The sequence below is a fragment of the Poromitra crassiceps genome (assembly GCF_964638095.1).
Source record: "Poromitra crassiceps genome assembly, chromosome: 9".
NCBI classification, from domain to species: domain Eukaryota; kingdom Metazoa; phylum Chordata; class Actinopteri; order Beryciformes; family Melamphaidae; genus Poromitra; species Poromitra crassiceps.
This window is the reverse complement of record NC_139630.1, coordinates 17,440,715-17,466,816: the sequence shown is the minus strand read 5'-3', so window position 1 is coordinate 17,466,816 and position 26,102 is coordinate 17,440,715. Positions and strand designations below refer to the sequence as shown.

The following is a 26,102-nucleotide window of genomic DNA, read 5'->3' as shown; positions in this document are numbered from 1 at the left end:
AACCGCCGACAGCGAAAGGATACGGGGATACGCCCACAGGTGAATCCCTGCCGCTAACTTGTTCAGCGCCGCGGACCTGTTTGTTCAGGTGGGCGATCGATGCCGTATTGTCCGAACGGATCAGAACATGGCGCCCATGTATCAGCTGTTGGAAGTGAAGCAGAGCCAGGCGAATCCCCTCTAGCTCTAGCATGTTTATGTGGCGAAGCTCCTGAGCCTCCGCACACCGCGCCCCACCCCCAGAGGGAGGCGTCGGTGCGAATGACCAACCTGAGCGGGACAGGGCCCAACCGAGTGCCTCTCGAGAGGTAACGGGGGTCCGCCCACCTGACCAACGCCCGCCGGGCCGGACACGTCAGAGGAATCCTGCGATAACGGTCCCTGGCTGTGTCCAGGCAATGTCTGAGAAACCAGCTCTGGAACGGGCGCATGTGTAGCCTTCCCAGCGGGAGCACGTCCACCGCTGAGGCCATAAGTTCCAACATGACCGTGCACTGATGCACTGACACGGAGAGACCCAGACTTAACACCCTTGCCGTCCGCATGGTGCGGACGGCAAAAGAAAAAAAAAAATAATAATAATAATTAATAATTAAAAAATCGATCCAAATGCCACAGGATCGATTCCAATCCTTAACGATCAATTATCGATTTTCGATAATTGATGAACATCCCTAGTAACTACACATACACACAGTGTGCTGAGGCATCTACTACACATACACACAGTGTGCTGAGGCATCTACTACACATACACAGTGTGCTGAGGCATCTACTACACATACACACAGTGTGCTGAGTAGGGGTGCACCGATCGATCGGCACGCAATCTGTATCGGCCGATTTTGACCTCAAATATGTGATCTGCTGCTGCAGATATTTCTTTATTGTCGCCGATCGCATAGCCGATCATGCTGCACGTGAGAAACATGAGGCAGCCCATTTTCATGTCTTCAATGTCCATCGTTTAACTTTCATATTGTGCTCTAACGTTTATATCATTGTGTTGCAAAGCACACGCTTTGCTTTCGTCAGTCGTACTTTCCGTACTGAATATAAGCCGCAGCAGCTAAATTGAATGATTGTTACATATATAAGCCGCACTGGACTATAAGCCGCAGGTGTTTTAATGTTTAAAACTGGTCAGGAGGAGGCGTAGCGCCTGCCTGTAACAGAGATCTCTATGTCTTATCAGCGGAGACCGTTTTGAGTCCGATGAACAAATCAATCAAAAACACTTCACTACGTCCAACATAGGCTACAAGATTCATTTCATTCCATTGAATTTGGCAGCGCGGACGAAACATGGGTGGAACGAAACATGCAAATTACATGTTTTGCATCCTCATCGTCGTAACACAGCCAGTTCTCCATCTTCTGAAGCATGATGTTAGATTACAACGAGCTAGTTGTGTGGCTTAGCCTTCCAAAATGTTGCCGTTAAGTTTTTAGAATGTAATACATAGAATTGGGAACGTTACATTCAATTTCATTCAGACTGTGTTTCTGGCTCAATCGCCGACATTTTTCCCCCGGAGCGAGGGAGGGTGGGAGGAGGGAGGGTGTTTTACAGTAGTGGCTGATAGAGCGTAGTGGCACAGTGCTCCAATCAGGTCGCGAGGCACATTTTTTGCAACATCATCCAATCAGGGTCTCGCTCTCGTAATGTCTGTCTTGCTCTCGTTCTGTCTCTCATACCAAAATCCACAGATTTAGGAGGTCCCCTAGTGGCCATTAGCTGTAAAAATCCATAGATAAGCCGCACCGTTATATAAGCCACAGGGCCGAAAAATGGGGAAAAAGCCGCGGCTATAGTCCGAAAATTACGGTACTCACCTCCACACCAGACTGTCAACACACCCCTTGCGTCTTTGAATCACACACATCAGCTGGTGATGAACAGACTCAGCAGAGAGAAGTTACCTCCAGTCCTTCCGCCTACCGAGGCATTTGCATGCTGTTAAGTCCGTGTTTGATCCATATTTGCGTGTATCCTCCTAACGTTAATAGCTCCGGTTAGCTTTAGCCGCTTTAGCTTAATCGATAAAATAGTTAACTTGGGTCTAAGCTATTTTTCTTGTGTAACAGGGAAATCCCGGAAAATGGAGTATTTTTGTTGAGTGAACTGAACTGCATTGAACTGGTAACATGGAAATCCCGAAGTGGAATGAGTTTTGTTCTTTTATAAACTGAACTGAGGGAACTGGACTGAACTACTAGCCATTTAGTTCAACACAGTCTTGTGCTCCAATTATCTCACACGCAAAAAATCATGTTGGCGGTTTCCTTTAGCCTACAAAATATAAAATATTGATGTAGAAAAAAAAGAAAATGTGCTGCACTTTCAATTTGATGCATGAAATGTAGGCCTATATGTAAAATGGAAACTGTTCTATAATAGACTGCTATAGCTGCTTACAAGATAAATAAATAAATATATATATATATATATATCGGTGATCGGTAATCGGTAATCGGTGATCGGTCGATGATCGGTTGGGCAGATATTTCTCATAGGTGATCGGCAATCGGTGATCGGTGGCAAAAAACGTGATCGGTGCACCCCTAGTGCTGAGGCATCTACTACACATACACACAGTGTGCTGAGGCATTAGCACAGGGCAAGGCAGACGTAACTACACATACACACAGTGTGCTAAGGCATTAGCACATTGCAAGGCAGAGGTAACTACACGTACACACAGTGTGCTAAGGCATTAGCACAGGGCAAGGCAGAGGTAACTACACATACACACAGTGTGCTAAGGCATTAGCACATTGCAAGGCAGAGGTAACTACACGTACACACAGTGTGCTAAGGCATTAACACAGGGCAAGGCAGAGGTAACTACACATACACAGTGTGCTAAGGCATTAGAACAGGGCAAGGCAGAGGTAACTACACATACACACAGTGTGCTAAGGCATTAGCACATTGCAAGGCAGAGGTAACTACACATACACACAGTGTGCTAAGGCATTAGAACAGGGCAAGGCAGAGGTAACTACACATACACACAGTGTGCTAAGGCATTAGCACATTGCAAGGCAGAGGTAACTACACATACACACAGTGTGCTAAGGCATTAGAACAGGGCAAGGCAGAGGTAACTACACATACACACAGTGTGCTAAGGCATTAGCACATTGCAAGGCAGAGGTAACTACACATACACACAGTGTGCTAAGGCATTAGAACAGGGCAAGGCAGAGGTAACTACACATACACACAGTGTGCTAAGGCATTAGAACAGGGCAAGGCAGAGGTAACTACACATACACACAGTGTGCTAAGGCATTAGCACATTGCAAGGCAGAGGTAACTACACGTACACACAGTGTGCTAAGGCATTAGAACAGGGCAAGGCAGAGGTAACTACACATACACACAGTGTGCTAAGGCATTAGCACATTGCAAGGCAGAGGTAACTACACATACACACAGTGTGCTAAGGCATTAGAACAGGGCAAGGCAGAGGTAACTACACATACACACAGTGTGCTAAGGCATTAGCACATTGCAAGGCAGAGGTAACTACACATACACACAGTGTGCTAAGGCATTGGAACAGGGCAAGGCAGAGGTAACTACACATACACACAGTGTGCTAAGGCATTAGCACATTGCAAGGCAGAGGTAACTACACATACACACAGTGTGCTAAGGCATTAACACAGGGCAAGGCAGAGGTAACTACACATACACACAGTGTGCTGAGGCATTAGCACAGGGCAAGGCAGAGGTAACTACACATACACAGTGTGCTAAGGCATTAGAACAGGGCAAGGCAGAGGTAACTACACATACACACAGTGTGCTGAGGCATTAGCACAGGGCAAGGCAGAGGTAACTACACATACACACAGTGTGCTGAGGCATTAGCACAGGGCAAGGCAGAGGTAACTACACATACACAGTGTGCTAAGGTATTAGCACAGGGCAAGGCAGAGGTAACTACACATACACACAGTGTGCTGAGGCATTAACACAGGGCAAGGCAGAGGTAACTACACATGGTAAATGGTAAATGGTAAATGGTCTGCATTTATATAGCGCTTTTATCCAAAGCGCTTTACAATGAGTAGATAGTCTACATTCACCCATTCATACACCAATGGCGGCAGGCTGCCGCGCAGGGTGCCTACACACCATCGGGAGCAAGGAGGGTTAAGTGTCTTGCCCAAGGACACAGCGACGGCAGCTGGGAGGGAGCGGGGATCGAGCCGCCAACCCTTGCGTCATTGGCCGACCCGCTCTACCTCCTGAGCTAAAGCCGCCCCCGACACATACACAGTGTGCTAAGGTATTAGCACAGGGCAAGGCAGAGGTAACTACACATACACACAGTGTGCTAAGGTATTAGCACAGGGCAAGGCAGAGGTAACTACACATACACACAGTGTGCTAAGGCATTAACACAGGGCAAGGCAGAGGTAACTACACATACACACAGTGTGCTGAGGCATTAGCACAGGGCAAGGCAGAGGTAACTACACATACACACAGTGTGCTGAGGCATTAGCACAGGGCAAGGCAGAGGTAACTACACATACACACAGTGTGCTAAGGCATTAACACAGGGCAAGGCAGAGGTAACTACACATACACACAGTGTGCTAAGGCATTAGCACAGGGCAAGGCAGAGGTAACTACACATACACACAGTGTGCTAAGGCATTAGCACAGGGCAAGGCAGAGGTAACTACACATACACACAGTGTGCTGAGGCATTAGCACAGGGCAAGGCAGAGGTAACTACACATACACACAGTGTGCTGAGGCATTAGCACAGGGCAAGGCAGAGGTAACTACACATACACACAGTGTGCTAAGGCATTAGCACAGGGCAAGGCAGAGGTAACGCCGTTGCCACTGTTCTCGTGGTGAAAGTGGTCCGTTGATGAAAGGGCTTTTTTGCCAAAATGACAGCAACAATCTGGGTGGTTTGGTTTGTCACACCAAAGTCTCTGGAATGTCTAGACATGATACAATATTAAATGTAGCATCTACATGACTGAATATAAGAATCAGTCTAAGCAAAACAAAAAAACTTACCGGCTCGCCAAGCCTATCCACATTATCCAAGAAATACTTCACTGACTTGCCCTGCAGAAAGAGCGGGGAGAGAGAGAGCAGAAGGGGGGAGGGGGGGGTTATATGTTAATTCTATACAATTCATCAGATCCAGTCATTTTAAAGACCTATAATCAATCAGAAGAAATCTGTTGCTTCTGAGCACCCGCTGCGAGACCCAGAGGGAATATGTGCATTTTGCTCGATGTTAGTCTCTTTCAAAAGTTGGCATGTCTGCCTAAGAGCCCAGCCTGTCTGCCTAAGAGTCAAGTCTGTCTGCCTAAGAGCCCAGCCTGTCTGCCTAAGAGCCAAGCCTGTCTGCCTAAGAGTCAAGCCTGTCTGCCTAAGAGCCCAGCCTGTCTGCCTAAGAGTCCAGCCTAGGGCTGGGTATCGAGTTTCGATACTTACTTGGCACCGAAATGGAAACATCGATACTAAGGGGTATCGAAGCCTCCCTTGTCAATCGATACCAATTTTCGATACCAAAACAAAACAGTGTCATTGAGCCTATAAGCATGCGACATGCTTGCACGCCGCGCTCTAATACGGCTGGTGATTGGCTGTCATGTAGAGGCATGCAGGAAACGTTACGCCCACTTTAGCCGGTGTGTTTGTTGTGACTGTGAGCCAGGCGTGCGGTGCGGATAGTATACAAGAAGTTAGCCACTCAAGCTACTCCTATCCTGGAGTACCATATGGCGAAGATGATGAAAAGCAGGAAAAGAAACAGAAACAACACGGACTGGTTTCCACAGACAAGAGAAATAATTGAGAGGTGGGTCAGCTCAGCTTACCGCAAGTTAGCGGTTATCAGATCCCTCAGTCTGACAAATCCATGCATCTGGCTGTGAGTTGTAGCATTAGATCGTTTAATTAATTGCCGCCGTAACGTTATGCGCAAGCGGGCATTGTGTATTTTTAGCAACTCGTTAACAAACGCTGATGTCATGATAGTTTGTTGAATGTAAATGCGATTCATTTATATTGATTGGCTAGTCAGTGAAGTTGAGCTGTCTCGTCAGATTTGACAAGAATGACGTTCTGTTACAGCAGTGAGCACACTGATCTGCAACGCTAGCGTTAATGTTTAATTAATTAGCGTTAACGTTATGTGCAAGCGGGCAGTTATCGCCCATGTATTTTTAGCAACTCGTTAACAAACGCTGATGTCATGATAGTTTGTTGAATATAAATGCGATTCACTTTGTGGCATATAAGGCTATATTGATAGGCTAGTCAATGCTCAACTAGTCTTCCATGCATGAAGTGGAGCCATCTCATCAGTTTGGACAAGAATAGAGTTCTGTTGCATCAGTGAGCATTAAACCCTGATTTGCAACTCTCTGTTTTGCACTGAAAACAATTCCACTGATTTATTTGTTTTAGCTACATTTCTTTCCTTTGTAGTACTCCAATATTTTTTGTAGGGACGGCAATACGTTTAGAGAACTTAAAGTTATGTTAAATACAGTAGGTTTTATTTTTTTCTGCTGTAAAACTTAAGATGGGGGGGAAAACTAAAGATTTGTAAAATAATTTCAATGTGTAATGCAGTTTTATTTTTGTTAAAATGGATTTTTCTAAAAATTGGTATCGAAAAAAGTATCGTTCAGGAACCGGTATCGAAATCCAAGTATCGAAACGGTATCGATATCGAAAAATTTTGAACGATACCCAGCCCTAGTCCAGCCTGTCTGCCTAAGAGCCCAGCCTGTCTGCCTAAGAGTCAAGCCTGTCTGTCATTTCGGCTCCCATGTTAACAGGTTACAGCAGCCACACCACCGGCATCAGACGCGCGTCTCAAGCGCGTGTCTTGCGAGCGTGAGACGCGCGTCATCTAGAGAATAGAAATGAAGCCTATTTTTTCCTTTTACCGCGCGCGTGTCTCTAGCGTGTCTCTACACAAATAGACACAAAAAGACATTAAAATTATATTTTACAGGGGCAGCCACAGCCAATCAAGGCTCGTTTTGATTTGAGACGAGAGGATGAGCTGAGCTCACAGCTGCAGTTCTCCTGCCCTCTGAAAACCAGATAGGCTACAACTGGCTTCGTTCCTCCCCTCCCCACCACACACACACAGACACACACACACACACACAAATCAATACTGCCTCGATTCTGAAGTGAGCCCAAGCGATCTTCAGTTAAAATCATCATTGTATTGTTTATAGCAAATTTAATAAAAGGTAAACTCTATAGGAAGATAGTTGGCAGACAGGCAGCAGCGCAGCAGCTGCACGCACCAGCCACGCTGCCTGTGTGGATGCCGCGGGCGTGCCAGCCGCAGCAAGCACGCCACGCACACGCACACGCCACGCACATGCAAGATGTGTGTCCCGGCCGTAAGAGCCCAGCCTGTCTGCCTAATAGTCCAGCCTGTCTGAATAAGAGCCCAGCCTGTCTGTCTAAGAGCCCAGCCTGTCTGTCTAAGAGTCAAGCCTGTCTGAATAAGAGCCCAGCCTGTCTGCCTAAGAGCCCAGCCTGTCTGTCTAAGAGTCCAGCCTGTCTGTCTAAGAGTCAAGCCTGTCTGAATAAGAGCCCAGCCTGTCTGCCTAAGAGCCCAGCCTGTCTGCCTAAGAGCCCAGCCTGTCTGCCTAAGAGTCCAGCCTGTCTGCCTAAGAGCCAAGCCTGTCTGCCTAAGAGTCCAGCCTGTCTGCCTAAGAGTCCAGCCTGTCTGCCTAAGAGCCAAGCCTGTCTGCCTAAGAGTCCAGCCTGTCTGCCTAAGAGTCAAGCCTGTCTGCCTAAGAGTCCAGCCTGTCTGTCTAAGAGTCAAGCCTGTCTGAATAAGAGCCCAGCCTGTCTGCCTAAGAGTCAAGCCTGTCTGCCTAAGAGTCAAGCCTGTCTGCCTAAGAGCCCAGCCTGTCTGCCTAAGAGTCAAGCCTGTCTGCCTAAGAGTCAAGCCTGTCTGCCTAAGAGCCCAGCCTGTCTGCCTAAGAGTCCAGCCTGTCTGTCTAAGAGTCCAGCCTGTCTGCCTAAGAGCCCAGCCTGTCTGCCTAAGAGTCCAGCCTGTCTGTCTAAGAGCCCAGCCTGTCTGCCTAAGAGCCCAGCCTGTCTGCCTAAGAGCCCAGCCTGTCTGCCTAAGAGCCCAGCCTGTCTGCCTAAGAGCCCAGCCTGTCTGCCTAAGAGAGCCCAGCCTGTCCGCCTAAGAGCCAAGCCTGTCTGCCTAAGAGCCAAGCCTGTCTGCCTAAGAGCCAAGCCTGTCTGCCTAAGAGCCAAGCCTGTCTGCCTAAGAGCCAAGCCTGACCTGTCTGCCTAAGAGCCAAGCCTGTCTGCCTAAGAGCCCAGCCTGTCTGCCTAAGAGCCCAGCCTGTCTGCCTAAGAGAGCCCAGCCTGTCTGCGTAAGAGCCCAGCCTGTCTGCCTAAGAGAGCCCAGCCTGTCTGCCTAAGAGCCAAGCCTGTCTGCCTAAGAGCCCAGCCTGTCTGCCTAAGAGCCCAGCCTGTCTGCCTAAGAGCCCAGCCTGTCTGCCTAAGAGAGCCCAGCCTGTCTGCGTAAGAGCCCAGTCTGTCTGCCTAAGAGAGCCCAGCCTGTCTGCCTAAGAGCCAAGCCTGTCTGCCTAAGAGCCCAGCCTGTCTGCCTAAGAGCCCAGCCTGTCCTGCCTAAGAGCCCAGCCTGTCTGCCTAAGAGCCCAGCCTGTCTGCCTAAGAGAGCCCAGCCTGTCCGCCTAAGAGCCAAGCCTGTCTGCCTAAGAGCCAAGCCTGTCTGCCTAAGAGCCAAGCCTGTCTGCCTAAGAGCCAAGCCTGTCTGCCTAAGAGCCAAGCCTGACCTGTCTGCCTAAGAGCCAAGCCTGTCTGCCTAAGAGCCCAGCCTGTCTGCCTAAGAGCCCAGCCTGTCTGCCTAAGAGAGCCCAGCCTGTCTGCGTAAGAGCCCAGCCTGTCTGCCTAAGAGAGCCAAGCCTGTCTGCCTAAGAGCCCAGCCTGTCTGCCTAAGAGCCCAGCCTGTCTGCCTAAGAGCCCAGCCTGTCTGCCTAAGAGTCCAGCCTGTCTGTCTAGAGACCAGCCTGTCTGCCTAAGAGCCCAGCCTGTCTGCCTAAGAGCCCAGCCTGTCCTGCCTCAGAGCCCAGCCTGAAGCTTAGGACATACTCCAGGAAGGCAGCGCGAGGCGGAGCTCCGCAAACCGGAGTCAAGGGTCAAGAAATGTGGTCAAAACATGGCTCAGTGTAGCCTACTTACTTCTTCATTTCATTTCTCTTCCTGTCTCTCCCATGGATCTATTGTCTCCCTGCAAAGCGGAGCAGAGCGGCGCGCTGCTAGAGAAATCTGCCGACACGCATTTACGGCTGCGGTGGCCTCGCCCCCACCGCCATGACGTTATATTGGCCACATGACCCTCGCGGTTGGAAGCGTGCGTGGAGTATGTCCCGCCCTTAAGAGCCCAGCATGTCTGCCTAAAGCTGGGAATATGTGACACTTCCTGGCGTTAGGGACTGCAACTCGGGTGTTTCAGTTTTCCTCTAGCGGGATCTAAAGTCTATTTCTTGAAAAAAATTGTTTTTTCATTTTTTACAATAGTACACCATAGCTTACCATTTTGGGGTCATTAAATACGTTAATCTTGTTAAATAAAACTTGAGTTGTTTTAGTACCTGGAAACAAGGCGAACAAAGGCTCACTCTTGTATTTGCATAGAGTTTCGATTGGCTATTCGGCTTTTGTTTACATCGGAGTAGCCACGAGATCCTGTTTCCTCCTCCCACTCCCAGGGACTGTCGTCTCTCTGACATGGTCTGACTGCTTTAGCTAACGCAGCTAGCTCCCTGATTAACCCTGGAGGACAACATTGAGGAATTCACTGACGAATGCTGAAAGGCGTCTGTGCGGATTAACTTTTTTAAACTTTATTTGCGAGTACTGCCGGGCCACTTTCCTGACACAACATCGAGGATGTGCAGAATTCACAAGGAATGCCTCATTGCCACCTGACAACTGTAACGTTAGTGTTTCCCGTGAGATGATCTTGTTGGGGTGAGTTTCATATCTAACAACATGTCTGTGCGTGTGTGTGTGTATGTCTGTCCGTCTGTCTGTCCGTCCGTCTGTCTGTTTGTCTGTGTCTGTGTTGTGTGTTTATCGCCAAACAAAGACTCTCTGGCTAACATTAGCAAATGACTTAAAATAAGAAGTGACATTTAATATGTTGTAAGCACACAGAGAAGCCAGGTTGGCCTATCTTTGTTGTTGCTCTCATTGGCCAGGAGACGTTTTCACGTCAAAATGGTGGTACCGCTATTGTCTAAATTAAAGCATACAGTTGTCGACTCTTGTCTTCAATACTCTTTGATAGCTAGCTTGATCTAGCTAGCCTGAGGTTGCTAGCATTAGGCTGTGGCCAGAAAATGGCCATGTCAGAAAATGGACAGAATTATAAAGCGATAGGCTAGATGTAACGCTATGTCCATTACGGTGTTGTTGAGATCACCTGGGAATGCGCTGCACACACACTGTAGTCAGGAGGACATGAGAACATGGCAGTAAAGTATTGCATCCATTTAACCCAGTACGCCTGGAATCTGCTTACCTACAACTCAAATCAAGGACCCCTAAACTGACAACAATTAGACCATAGACCCCCATTTCATAAGATATTTTAGATGTTTTATTACATTTATTACATGACATTATTAACACTTGATGAAGGTCTACTGACCGAAACGTTTGTCCATCCAAGAATAAGAAATATATTCTCCAGAGAAGGAAGACGGTGTGTGGGAGTTTTCTGTTCTACTAGATGTTTTATTACAGAAATGCATGAAACCCATGACCATCTATAGTTGTGTTTATATACATATATATATGTTATATATATATATATTAGGGGTCGACCGATATGGTTTTTTCATGGCCGATACCGATACCGATTATCGCGATTCAAGCAGACCGATAACCGATATTTTGGAACCGATATATATTTGCAGTAAAATTGAAAATCTTGGTGTCAAAATTTTGAATAACACGACCCATTGTTAAAATGCATTTTCTTCAGTTTATCCAACTGCAATATTAATTGAAAATAGTCACACTATTAACATTAAGCAAAGTGGTGTGTGTGTGTGTGTGTGTGTGTGTGTGTGTGTGTGTGTGTGTGTGTGTGTGTGTGTGTGTGTGTGTGTGTGTGTGTGTGTGTGCTCAATCTAGTGGAGACTTGGGCATGTTATCAAGATAAAGCTGTGGACTTATACTTTTAACAAACTAACACAGACTCACTACACTACAGTAACAAAATAATAGAGGGTTTCCCTCCGCTTACACCTGACACTAACCTCACCCCCAGGCTCTCAAAGGAGAATACTGAAACAAACATGTTCATCCGTGCATCCGCCGAAATGTCTCATCCTCGTTTATTCGGTTCCTTGTTTCATTCCAAACAAACAGAGTCCGCTGACGAAATGTCTCGTCCTAGTTTATTCGGTTCCTTGTTCCAAACAGGCAGAGAACAGAAAAAAAGCCGCTCTGCAGCTTGCCCAGACATGCCTGCCAATGTATTTTTCGGACACGCAGCGTGACTGGATCAATAAAACAGCTTCGCTACTGACAACCATGGCCATTTGATTCAAAAAGAGCGACGCTACACCGTGGACACGCTACAATGGTTTATGGAATTAAAAACTAGTGCCCCAATGCTTTGTGAGGTTACTGTTTCAGTTTCAAGTTTATTGTCATATGCCGGTAACAATGCAAAACATCCATCACCTGCAATGAAATTCTTATGCTCGAAACTAGGGGTGTCACAATATATCGTCCCACGAAATTTCGCGATAGTAAAACGTCACGATATGTATCGTTGAGATGAAATCTCATATCGCAAAAAAAAAAAAAAAAAAAATTTTTTTTTTTTTTTTTTTTTTTTTTTCAAAAAATAGACTAAGAAACGTCTTTGTTTGTTGAAGTTCAATGTGTGGAAAGTAGTTCAGTTGAACAAGTCTCTGAAGAGACACATGAGAAGTTATACAGGAGAGAAACCATTCAATTGAGTTTCTGGCAAAACTGTTTACGGTACTTGACAGGAAAAACTGAAGATGCATAAAAAATAGATTAAGAAAAGTCTTGTTGTTTGAGTTTGAAGAAAAACTGAAGATGCATAATGAGAATTTATACTGCTGAGAAACCTTTTAGTTCAAAGTAAATCTAAGTGACGGTGTAACTCATTCTATTTCAAGATAATTAAGCCTTATCTCCAATCTCATGTTTTTTCTAGTTGTTATTGTAATAACAATTTCCCACAACAGCATGTTTTGTATTTGTGCATTTCAAATAAAATACTACTTTTCCAGTCATATATTGTCATTATTCAAGTTTAAAAAAATATTGTTAAAATCGTATCGTATCGTATCGTTATCGTGAACCCAGTATCGTGATACGTATCGTATCGTGAACTGAGTGTATCGTGACACCCCTACTCGAAACCCACTCAACTTCACTGTTAAAAAAGACATAAAAGAAACATCAAAGGGAAGCAGAGTGTCTTAAAAAAAAACAGGCAGAGTTCTTAAAAAGGAATAAAAGCAAGTTAGTAAACACAAACCTAAAAACAGAGCCCCAATTACATAGCAGTCAGGACACACAGACATACATAAACACAAGACAAATCTACATATAATTTAAAAAAGTGTGCTGTAGTGCAATAGAAGCAACCAGTCAACAACCATTTAACAGCCTAATGGTTTGTGGGTACAGACTGTCTCTGAATCTATTTGTTCGAGTCCGGATGCACCTGTAGCGCCTGCCTGATGGCAGGAGCGTGAACAGGCTGTAGCTGGGATGGCTGGGGTCAGAGAGGATCCGTTTAGCCTTCCTCCTGCACTAGGCTATTACCCTTTTCAACAGCGGTGGTGATAAGTTTGAGTTGCACTTGCACAGCACTGCAGGCACCAACATTACTCAAAGATATATTATGCTATCAATACACAAATAATCTCTGTTATCTTGTTATCGTTATCACTGCAAAAAAAATGCATGCGCGCATTTTCAATTAAACTGCTTCATCTCTCTCACATAGACAGACCTCCACACTTTGCACTGTGCGAGGCAGCGCTTCATACGAATCGCTCATAAGATCGTGTTTTTGCAATGTCAGCGTAGGTAATTATTATGTAGCTATATTAACTTTATTACAACTTTGGCATGGCAATATCTGCTGCTTTACCTTAACACAGTGTGACTGTGACAGTCACAACAGCCAACTAGTCAAGTCCGCTGCTCTCGCTTACAGGCAGCCTCGCTCTGTCCCCCTAGGCTGCGCTGAACAGAGAGCACTGAGGTGAGGTGTCAAGATTTCATCTCTGAGCCCTCTGATAGGCTATTGCTTGATGTGTAACCAATCAGATAGCGCTGTGGGCGGGACATTGCTCCAGATCACACACAGAGGGAATTACTGTAGGAGAGGATTCTTCCAGGTGCAGCAGCCGCAAATTAGCGCATTTTTTTATTAAATTATGATATCGGCAAACAGCCAATGAAAATGCCGATACAGATAATCGGCAAAATGATGAATATCGGCCATAATAATCGGCCAAACCGATAATCGGTCGACCCCTAATATATATATATATATATATATATATATATATATATAGCTGGGGACCCCTGGAGACCCTCAAGGACCCCTGGCACTTTGAGAACCACTAACTTAAGATAAGTGTTTTTTTGTTTTGTTTTTGTCACTGGGTTGTGGAGTGCACACAAACCATCTGACAGAGACTGACAGCTGAAATGGTTTGGGAGTGGTTAATGTAAATGAGGAGCTATTAATGTCCACTCCCCCTTACCTGGCTGCCTAGAGCTATTTTGAACTCCAGATCAGGTGAGGGTTGCCCCCCACTGAGCCTGCCCCGGATGATACGTGAAGTGTACCCGTTCACACATGAGGCATGTTGCTTTCACACATGAGTAGCACCTCCACAGAGTTTGTAAAGTAGAGAGAAGGCGGGGGCGGGGGCGGGGGTGGGGGAATTTGGGCATGACCACACGAGTTGTGAAAACGAAATATACATAATGGGCGATAACTGCCTAACGTTCACGGCATATAATCGTTTGCGCATAACGTTAGTAAGTAATTAATTAAACAACCATACAACTCACGCCCAGATGCATCGATTTCCTCGAGTCGCAAGCACTACAAACAAAACAGGTCTTTGCTATGTTCAGTCCTAAAATGCATCCAACCTACTAGAATTATACAGAATACAGGAAGCTAGACGTTTTTACCTTCAAAATAAAATAAATGTTGTATTAGTTAGTAACAAAAAATCTGAATGTCGACTCACTACGGGTTAAAATTGACTTTTCGAAGGGAGCAGATATTCTTCCAGTTTATCTCCGTTCTGTATCTTTCGAAACACACACAAAAAACATTACACGTGCATTTACTTTATTTAATTGCCATTATTGCAAAGGTTATACCCGGAAGTTTTCGTTTTATACTGCCTGACTTGACGCTACTTGGAATTTGCGGTTCTGCCATTGAATTAGAGCTGTCGCGATTACTCGAGTACCTCGAATAACTCGAATAATTAAATTGATCGAGGCCAAAATGATTCGCCTCGACACGGCATTTAGAGAGACTGTTTCTCACGGACGCTTACTGGTGTGGCACAGCGCTCTTCCTGTGTAAACACGTGAGGACACAGACAGACCAGAGAGCAGCTATAGCGACTAGCGAGCGGACCCCGCAAAATGGAACGAGGCGACGGTGAAAGCAGACAGGAGGAGCCGGGAAGGGAGGAAGAACCAGGGCCGAAAAAGCGACCGAAACTATCTAAAGTGTGGGATCATTTCACGCTGAAAAAGGACACGAATTCAGTGGTGTGCAAGTACTGTAAGACGATACTTGCATTTCACAACAGTACGTCGTCAATGCTGCAGCACCTGAACCGTAAACACCCAGTCTACACATCCACCAGCGCATCTACTTCGAGCGGAGCAAGGTAACGTTAACGTAACGTTAACTATACACAACGCTAATGTGTATGCTAATGATTGCTACTTGATATTAAGACTAGTAGTAGTTGTGCTGCTGGCTTGCCACGTTGCCAATATGACTATTAGTAAGTGCATTCACGCTGCATTTTTTTGATGTGGCTAGCTAGATGTGGCTAGCTCAACCTAACGTTAACCTAACGTTAGCGGCTAATTTAACAGCGTTGTGTGTGTGTGTGTGTGTGTGTGTGTGTGTGTGTGTGTGTGTGTGTGTGTGTGTGACTGTGTGTGTGATCACACTAGCCTGTTGGTGTGTGAGAGAGAGTGAGTGTGTGTGTGAGAGAGAAAGAGTGTGTATGTGGAGAATGTACATACATTTACACACCCTAGACCGGTCGACTCTTCTCATGATGATTGCAAACAACTATTTAATTGGTGCATTTTAGGCTCCAATTATTACACCACCTGACCTGTTATCTTGCTATTCTGATATTTGTGTCAATAATAGGCAACAGGTCTAGGGTGTGTAAATGCGCATTCTCCAGTTTTGTTATGAACTTACCTAATAAATATCAATATTAATTATTATTTCACCTCTTTTTCAGCGGATCACAGCGTACAATGGACAGCTTTATAAGGACGGGTCCATCATGTTCAAGTGAACAAGCAGCTGAGTTCAGCAATAGCATTTTGAATATGATTGTGACAGACATGCGCCCTCTGTCCATGGTGGAAGATAAAGGATTCAGAAAGATGATTGCGAGTTTCAACCCGAACTACACACTTCCCTCAAGGACCTTCTTTACCAATAAGATGGAGAAAAAGTATGAGGAGGTCAAAGGCAAGTTGATCGAGAGGCTTAAGACGCCAAACATGATGGCACTCACTACTGACATTTGGACAAGTGTAGCGACAGAGGCCTATATGGGGGTGACGTGTCACTTTCTGAGAGAGGATTGGGAAATGGAGTCCCACTGCCTTACAACCATGCCCCTTGAAGAGAGACACACGGGTGCACATATTGCAGAGTGGATTGAAGAGGTTATTGCCAAATTCGAAATTCCACCAGAGAAGATCAAAGCTGTTGTCCATGACAACGCGTCCAATGTCATATCAGCTGTGGCCATTCTGGGGAAAAAACATGGATGGGCATCAGTGCGATGTGCAGGTCACACCCTAAACTTGGTGGTGCAGGCTGGTCTCAAGAGCAACCCAGCTATCTCCAAGACTGTGGGTGCTTCAAGATCCCTTGTCGAACACTTCAAGAGAAGTGAACTGGCATGCACCAAGCTAAAGGCTAAGCAGAAGCAAATGGGCTCAGGGCACTCCAGTGATGAAAAAATGCTGGTGCAAGATGTAAGTACTCGCTGGAACTCTACTCATAAAATGTTATCCAGGCTGGTGGATCAAAGGTGGCCAGTGGCTGCTACACTCTCCGACCCAGCAGTGACACAGAGAGGGAAGCACTACCTTGACCTCAAGAACGAACAGTGGGACCTGATTGGGGAGCTGAGCGAGGGCCTTCAGCCATTTGTTGGAGCTACCGAGTTTCTGAGTGGTGAAAAATATGTTACTATCTCTGTTCTTCCAAAGATGGTGCAAGGCCTTACGAAATCCATCAAGAGTATTGCTTTTGAGACTACACCAGTAAAGGCATTCCAGGCTCATGTGGTAGAAGAGATCGCAACACGATGGGAAACAAACCAAGAACTATTTAAGTTTAACCCTGAATCGCCAAACACCATCCTGCTCGCTGCTGCTCTGGACCCCAGGTATAGAAAACTGAAGATCTTGCCTGATGACGTAGTCTTCAAGGTCCAAAGCACAGTGCAAACCATGGCACTTGCTGCCAAAAGGGAACAAAGGGCTCCGCCCTCCGGCACAACACAAGAAGACGGCGACACAGGGGCACGTGCCACTGCCAAGGATGCACCATCCTTCCTCGATAACATACTGGGATCAGACTCCAGCACCAGTGATGAAGAGGATGAGCAGCAGCAGTTACACCAAGCTGTGCAGAAGGAGGTCTTGATGTATTTTGGAGAACGTGCCCTGGCCAAAAAGGAGGATCCGCTGTTATGGTGGAAAACAAACGCAGCACGGTATCCAACGCTGGCAATGCTGGCAAAGTCCCTCTTGTGCATTCCAGCAACATCTACGCCATCAGAGCGCCTGTTTTCTGCAGCAGGAATCATTGCATCAAAGCGCAGGGCAAGCCTCAGTGCTGAGCATGTCGATATGCTCACGTTTCTTCATTGCAACCACGCATTACTTTAAAAGGTTACACCAGAGAGTGTTGTGAGGGACTTGGATTTTTTTTTTTCAATATTTTATATATCAAAAAATCAGCCCTCAAAGTCTTGGGACTTGACTTGGACTTGAGCTGAAGAAGACACTAGTTTAATACACACCAGTATGTGTAGAGACATTTATTTTTATTTATTTTATTTTTTAGGCACTGTTTAGCAAGGCAAGGCCCAGATTACGTCACTCACCGCGCTCAAATGTACAAGTCTTTAACAGTGTCAAATTTTTATCTTGTTCAGGTACACTGTAGTGGTGAAGGGCTAAAGGAAGTAGGCAGTGAAGGAGAGAGGAAGTGAAGTGGTGAAGGGCTAAAGGAAGTAGGCAGTGAAGGAGAGAGGAAGTGAAGTGGTGAAGGGTTAAAGGAAGTAGGCAGTGAAGGAGAGAGGAAGTGAAGTGGTGAAGGGTTAAAGGAAGTAGGCAGTGAAGGAGAGAGGAAGTAAGGTGGTGAAGGGTTAAAGGAAGTAGGCAGTGAAGGAGAGAGGAAGTGAAGTGGTGAAGGGTTAAAGGAAGTAGGCAGTGAAGGAGAGAGGAAGTGAAGTGGTGATGGGCTAAAGGAAGTAGGCAGTGAAGGAGAGAGGAAGTGAAGTGGTGAAGGGTTAAAGGAAGTAGGCAGTGAAGGAGAGAGGAAGTGAAGTGGTGAAGGGCTAAAGAAAGTAGGCAGTGAAGGAGAGAGAGTGTTGTGAGGGACTTGGATTTTTTTTTTTTTCAATATTTTATATATAAAAAAAATCAGCCCTCAAAGTCTTGGGACTTGACTTGGACTTGAGCTGAAGAAGACACTAGTTTAATACACACCAGTATGTGTAGAGACATTTATTTTTATTTATTTTATTTTTTAGGCACTGCTTAGCAAGGCAAGGCCCAGATTACGTCACCTCGCTCAATAATGACAGAAAAAAGAAAAAAAAGCACTGGTTCATGTTAAAAACTAAAGCAGTAAATATGTGCAATTACCTTCCTTGAGTTAATAAATACAGTTTTCTACAATTTAACTTGGTTGTGGTTTCCCCCTTTTTGCATGCAAGTTTGAAAGTGTTCCAATATAAACCACTAATGTGTGTACTCTTCCATTTTCCTTTGTTGTGAAGCTATCATACAGCGACCAGCGTGCTTGTGCACAGTTTACTGACATCACATTACAGGATTTCTGGGTCTTAAAGTTCAAATGTTTCAGTTATCTCCCGCTGCCATTTGGAAGCAGCAATGTGTGAAGTTGCCTCATGCAGCTGTAAGGTAAATGAACGATGTAAACTAGCTAGTAAGCCATTCATTCATATTATTTAACGGTTGCTGTACACTGGAAGAACTCAAACGTCAGGTTGAAAAGATGACACTGCCAGTTCTATGCAATTTAAAAATAAAAATGTTGTTTTTTCTAAGAAAGAAACTAATGTAGTTGTTTATTTGAAGAGATTTATCTTATTTTTTGGTGTATATTTACGATAAGCCTTTGAAAACACAAAAAAGGGTTTTATCCGATTACTCGATTAATCGATGGATTATTCGGTAGAATACTCGATTACTAAAAGAATCGATAGTTGCAGCTCTACATTGAATCTTCACAAACGCTGTGTACACGTTAAATCAAAGACATGAACGCAACCAGATCCAGATACCCTACCTAACGATGTCCAATACTGGGAAGCGGGACGACCCTCGCGTCCAAAAATGCTTATTAAATGTGTGTGCTGTGCGAAGCAGACATGAAATCAGATCAGTGCCATGAGCCTTTCAATCCAGCAATCCAGCAACATGTTGGCTGTCGCACACGGAGCAGGTTTGAGCTGGCATGTGTTTTTTGCTCGCTCATTCACATCGACTATTTATATAATAATAATCTGTCACGATGTCTCTGTCCTCATGCACTCACGAGCTGACTACTTCACGGAGCTCTGGAGGGGGGGGGGGGCAATCCGCCCCTGTGTGTACCCTGAGCCCAAGACTTCCCTCCGGCTAGGAAGAGGCTCCGCGGATGAGCCACATGCACACATTCACACATGACAGCCATCCGCATGGCCTCTAGATAACTCCTGAATTCCAAACATGTGTGAAAGCAGCTTAGGTGTGAAAAACTTCTCCAACTTTAAAGGCTGATTTCTCAGCGTCTTGCTTTTCAGAGTGTGAACATTCAAATGAGCATATCTCCTTCATTCTTTTCAGATTACAATGTGTGACACATCATTTGAAAGCTTACAGTCAGCAGTTTCAGAATCAGTAAAAAAAAATGAAAAATTGCTCAAATCTAGCAGCCATATTGGCTGGTGATATACCATGTAAAAGCTTTACAATCAAATGATGATGTTTTTCTGCAACTTGCATCATTGGGAGGTTGATTCTGGCGCTCAATATTAGGCTTAGGGGTGGGTAATATATCGATTTTATATCAATATTGTGCTATGAGACTAGATGGTCTTAGATGCTGGATGTGGTAATATGGTGATATGGCATAATGTCTTTTCCTGGTTTTAAAGGCTGCATTAAAGTGTAGGCTAGTGACATTTTAAAGTAGAATGTTATAACTCACTCACTTTTTCATGTATACACATGTAGACTTTACAAAATGTTTGGACATGGACATTTGTTTTGAAGTCATGGAAATCCATTGGGAAAAATGTGTATGAACCCTGTGATAAATACTTAAGAGAAATACTTTACTTAAATTTCGCATGGTCACTGACTGTGAATTGAGAAGTACTGTAAGTTGAAAGTTCACTATCACTGTAATATTTGGGAAGTTGAATTTCAAGTTCATTAATAAATGTGACCTTTTTTGTCTTAGTGTGTCTTAGTTTTTGCCTTTGTGTGTTATTGCAATATAAAACTACATAATGTTATACACTTTATTCTGCTATATTCGGCTTAGCACACAGTGGCCTCCAGTAGATCCTTAAAGCTCTCTTTGTAGAGAATGGATTCTAGATTATTGAATCCAGAATCGATGGAATCAAGAATCGATTCTGGAATCGGATCGTGACCCCAGGAATCGGAATCGGGCCGGATCGGAGCACCCCTAAGAGTGTCCATGCAGCTAATTCTATTCTGGCCACAATTCTGGCTCCGCTTTTGAGTTTAGAAGCTCACATCTGAGATGACTAGTTTGGTTTCGACAGTCAAAATTCCTTCAGACCAGACCAGCAATGCTTATGATGCTCTCTTCCTGTTCATAGTAAGACATTTGTATGTGTGTGTGTGTGCCCTGTAAAAGCAAAACTGAAACTTCAGATTATATCAAACTGACAGTATCTCGTTCTAAAACATACTCACAGTAGGTTTACTAGGCTGCGTTTTGTGCGACTTTTGTGTATGTGCTACACTAGCCAGAAAACCTCAGGAGAGGGAGTATGCTTGATTTTAAAGTCGAACTGAACCCGTTCGGTGCGTGGGTCGGAGTCCGTTTCAGACTGAAAACATAACTTGTCTGAGATGACAGGTTGAGAGGCGGGTCATAGTAGCATGTCGATGATTTGATTGGACAATTCTGGGGACTGGCTTTGGCATTGGCCAATCCTGGCATGTTCCACCCCCAAATCGAGTGGGATTCAGCGTGTTCTCATGCTACGCGAGTGGGATCGTCATTATATGATCCCTAAAGAAACATCAGAATGCTATTCACCCCTGGGCTGTTTCCAGTAGTCTTTACCAGGGATCTCATATCCTCATTCGGGGTCTGTGTCACCAACTCTCGTCAAGTCACGTGAGACTTTCCTGCCGGCTGGCCTGTGTACGGAAGCCCAGCTCCTGCGCTCATTTCTCTCGCGCGTCTGTCCTGTCTACAAGCAGAAGACTAGCTCAGCCCATTTTTCGGAGAATAGATTTAGAAATCTTACAACATGGTTCGATTTTGTGCATATCCCAATTGCACCAACAAAATGACCAGTTGGACACCGTTCAGCTTCCACAGACTTCCATTACAAAATATGGACATCGTGAAATTATGGTTAGTCATCATCAAGAGGGACCCAAACACAATGCACGCAGAGCTGAAGAAAGCCGACCTCCGCGTCTGCAGTCATATAATGATATGGGTAGAAAACGGGAAGAAAACTGTCTATTTACATGGAGTAACTGCACGCTGCCATGTGGCCCCGATGGAGCGCCATTCAAGGACTGGCTTGGACACTATTTAGATCACAACGCCTAGGACAGTCAAAATCACACCGGAGAACACTGGGTGAGTCGTCAGATAATAATTAATGTGAGGAGAGGGCTCCAGGTTAAAAAAAAACGAAATTCTCCTTTAAATGTACTTATGCGTCCGCCTTTAAGCCTTTAGTGATTGCATTTGTTCTTTAACACATTTCTCTCTAAACAGGTAGTGATCATCATCACTGGGATGATAATCAATCATTACTGACATGGTCGCTACACTGAGCCCTTTTATGAGAGGATCCTCCAATGGTGTTTGAGATGGCATTTGAAATAGAGCATCGTGATCACGTGCATCATTATTATTCACCTTATTCTTTGCCCATACAAGGACGCTTCTGCATGACGTCATTTTGTTATCGTCTTTCCTGTTTTAGACACGGAAGTAGATGACGCCTACCATAATCATTTTTAGACTTGCCAAAAAGCTGTTTTCAAGCAAAAAAAACACAAACTCTTTTTCGGATGAGAACATTCCAAATATGTGACATGTGCTGGTTTTTTCAGTACAATCTCGCCAGGTTGAAATCGCGCAATTTGAGGTGAAAGGTTGTTTTGTGAAAAAAGTTGTTTTTCGTTTTTTTCTATTAGTACACAAAGAAGAGGATGGACTATCCATTCCACATAAAATGGAGTCGTTTTAGAAGCAGTAAATAGGTATATTTTGTAAGATAAAAACTGACCCTGAGAGAGAATTTACTTCTCGCTGGACACGGCTGGTATTCATTTGCATGCAGCGTTTCACTGGCTTAATGTCTGCTATTCATAGCTTTCAAGGGGCGTTACGTGCTGCCGGGAACGCCCACCTGGCGGTCAAAAAAAAAACTTGCCAGCCGTGTCGACTAGTTTCTCACGCTGTGTTTGTTCAGCCAAAGTGCCGGATAGCCTACCTGTTGTGCTATCGGTTGCACTAAACCGACGAGGAGACACGCCTGGCTTGTGTTTTTACAGAATCCCGTCGGAGAAAGAAAGGAGGAGGTTGTGGATTTGTGCGCCGTGGTTCAGTCGCTGGGGAGGGCAAAAAAAATTGCTTTTTTTCTACCATCAAAGTACACACGTCTTTGCTCTTTGCGGCCAACATTTCATCAAAGGTAAGCTCAAGTAACGTTAACTCATTGAGTGCCAGCCACTTTTGGAGAACGGACGCTCCCAGTGCCAGAGTTTTCAGAGCGTTTTCAGTGATTTCTCGAGGCCCACAGAATATTGTGTGATATTACTATTGTAGAAGCCATTTATGTATGTTGTTGGCATGTCCTATTATGTTCTATAGATTATCCTGCACTATTATTTTTAGACACTTGGTGGCGGTAATGGGATCACAGAGGTGTATATAAAGCACAGGTAACAGGAGGGAAATCATTAGGCACAGGTGAGGTGGAGCTTACACAGTTCTTACCAGACCACACAGAGACCAGACAGACCACACAACAGACCAGACAGACCACAGAAACTGGAAACAAACACGAAACAAATGGTATGACATCTTTTACAATAAACAACCAACAAACTGCAATATACTGTCTGGACAATCCATCATTGATGTCATTGGTCTGCGTAAGATCACTCCAACCAACCTACCTGTGTATTATGGCGAATGGACATTGGGAAACCATCAAAAATGGCCATAACATTAAGTAAGAACTCGCTCTATGAGTGAAAATGGAGCTTGTGGAACAAATGGATTGTTTTCTTTACATGCTGCTGTGCTGCTGGAAGGAAACAAATTGTGACTGAATGCTGCTGCTGATTGACTGCTGCTGCTGTGGATACCACCAATTGCCAATCAACTGCACATTGACTGATGGAAATCATCTGCTGCGCTGCTAACCTGCCATGGAGATTGGAAACCATTGACCAACACAAGGCAAAGTGCATGGAGAGCCAGTGGGTACAGTATGTGTGCAAACATTAAGCTTTATTGGAGAAGCTATGAACAGCTGTATTGGAAAACAGCTAATATAATGGAGTTGATTGACTGAATGAGACAATCTCAGCAGTTTGACAGACATTCTACTGTAGCCAAAGGAGTCTTAAAGGGACAGCAAATATGTCTGGTGTCAAGTCTGATGCTGAGCCACAAGAAGATGGAGGAAAGGATTCTGCAAAGGAAAAAAGAGTTGCTAAACCTACTGTGAAAGGCTTGCAATTGTTGATTGAAAAGAGTCAAAAAACAAGAAGCTTGAGTTGCAAAGCAGCTAACAAATCAATGGAAACGATGAAAGAGCTCATGAAAGCAAATGAAAATGCAACTGAAGTAAAATCTAACTTTGATAAGCTAATTAAGTTCTGTGAAGAAGCCAAAGAAAACCATGACACATTGATGAATTTACCACTGCCTGAAGATGAAGTTGAAACGCAAACTCAGTGGTTTCAAAGGAAAATGGAAACTTTTTATGGTTTTGTAGAAGATGTAAATGCATGGTTATCTGATGTTGGACACCAAACACACTTCACTGTTGAAAGTGCCGTACAACCAACACACTCCATTGTTGAAAGTGCCATACAAACAAGTATTATAAATGATGATGTTGGACAGGATGATATTGGACCTGATGACAGTGTGTCAAATCTATCAAAGGCTGGATCAAAGCACAAATCTGCTTCTTCATCACGTACATCAAAATCAAGTACATCTTCAACATCCTCTGCTTGCATTAAAGCTGAGGCAGAAAAGGCTGCTCTAATGGAACGAGTTGCTGCCCTGCAGAAAAAGCATGACCTTGAGGCACAGGAAGAAGACTTGGAAAGAAAGAAAGAAGACTTGAAAAGAAAGAAAGAACAGCTGGCACTAGAGACTGAACTGGCAGCAACCAATGCAAAAATTAATGTATTTCAGAGCAAGGGATCAAGAAGCAGCTCTAGAGTTTCTGATGGGATGAACTCCTATTTGGGAAGAGGAACTGCTCAAAATCAACAATCGGATACATTAAATCCACAGGCAAAGGAATATCAACCTGTTCAAGTGCAACAAAAACAAAATATGTGGATGGAAACTGACTCTTCCTCTCAGCAACCGGTTGTTAGACCAAAGCCATCAACTTCTGGACCACCTAGTAAACCTCATGTCACCCATAAAACTCAATACTCACAAAGCCAGTGTGAAACAAGTGTACTGAATGATGGTAACCAAGGTCATATGCAAAAAGGTGTGCAGGTTCATGTTGACACTACATCCCCTGTACTGATGAATGCTGGTAACCAAGGTGATATGTATCACATAATGCAGAGGCAAAATGACATCACTGCTCTTCTTGCGCAACAAAATCTGTCTTCTACTTTACCACCACGAGACATACCTGTTTATGATGGTGATCCTTTACAGTATGAAGTTTTCATCAAAGCATTTGAGAGAGGAGTGGAAAGAAGGACTGATGATGACAGTGACTGCTTGCATTTTCTAGGACAGTACACTAGAGGGCATCCAAAAGACTTAATCCAAAGCTGCCAACATTTACCTCCAGCCCAAGGCTATAAAAAAGCAAAAGATCTGCTGAAAGAACATTTTGGTAATGAGCATAAGATTGCCACGGCATATATGGACAAAGCATTTGCCTGGTCAGCGATCAAGTCAGAGGATGTGAAAACACTGCAAGCGTTTTCCCTGTTTCTTAGAGGTTGTTGCAATGCAATGGAACATCTTGCCTATATGGATGAAATGAATGTTGCTTCCAATATGAAGATCATCCTTCTGAAACTGCCTTACAAGCTCAGAGACAAGTGGAGGAACAGGGCGTGTCAGTTACAGGAGCAGCATGGACAAAGAGCAAAATTTTCTGACCTGGTAGACTTCATAGAGAGACAAGTGAAGATACTGTCAGATCCACTTTTTGGAAACATCCAGGATGCTAAGCCAATTACAACTGTCAAAAGCTTTGCTAAACCAAGGGAACAGTCAAGACCAAGAGGAAGCAGTTTTGCAACAACTGTTACACCTGTGGAAACATCAACGCAGGAAAATATGACACCTAATGGAATGAAAAGAAATATGTTTACTTACAATTCTCAAAGTTCTTGTTTGTTCTGTAATAGGAGTGGTCACACATTGGTGCGGTGCCCACAGATCAGGAAGAAGATGCACAGAGAAAAAATAGACTTCTTAAAGGCAAAGGGAGTCTGTTTTGCATGTTTGAAAATAGGACACATAAGCAAGGACTGCAAGAGTCGTTTAACATGTGATGTGTGCAACCAAAATCATCCTGAAATCCTTCACATTGAACAAAAGGACAAAGAAAAGAAACCAGAGCACAAAGAACAGAATGAGAAATCATTTGGGAGTAATGTTGTTCTCTCACCTCATACTTGTGGGCACATTGGGGCCGGTAATGAAACATGCATCTTCTCCATTGTTCCAGTACAAGTAAAGAGCCACAAGGGGGAGACAGTGTTACAGACATACGCCTTTCTTGACCAGGGAAGCAATGCTACCTTTTGCACAGAAAGCTTAATGAGAAGGCTGAACATAACAGGCCGAAAGACCAATGTTCTTTTACGTACCATGAATCAAATGAAGCCTGTGACCAGTCATCATATCTCGGGTTTGGAAATATCAAGTCTGGACAACAACAATTTCATTCAACTAACTGATGTGTACACACACAAGACTATGCCTGTTTCCCAGATCAACATTCCCAGACAAGAAGACCTGTCACACTGGCCTTAC

General features: G+C 44.5%; 1 protein-coding gene across 1 annotated transcript in view; it reads right to left on the bottom strand.

Moving 5' to 3' along the window:
- The window catches only part of LOC310782191 (guanine nucleotide-binding protein subunit alpha-13-like), a gene marked incomplete at both ends in the record, with an annotated part of 74,660 nt that overhangs the window by 25,106 nt on the left and 23,452 nt on the right, over window positions 1-26,102 (bottom strand). The window contains one exon of the mRNA XM_083642879.1: window positions 5,057-5,107. Coding sequence (XP_083499005.1) covers window positions 5,057-5,107 — 51 coding nt within the window. The remainder of the gene's footprint in view (window positions 1-5,056; window positions 5,108-26,102) is intronic.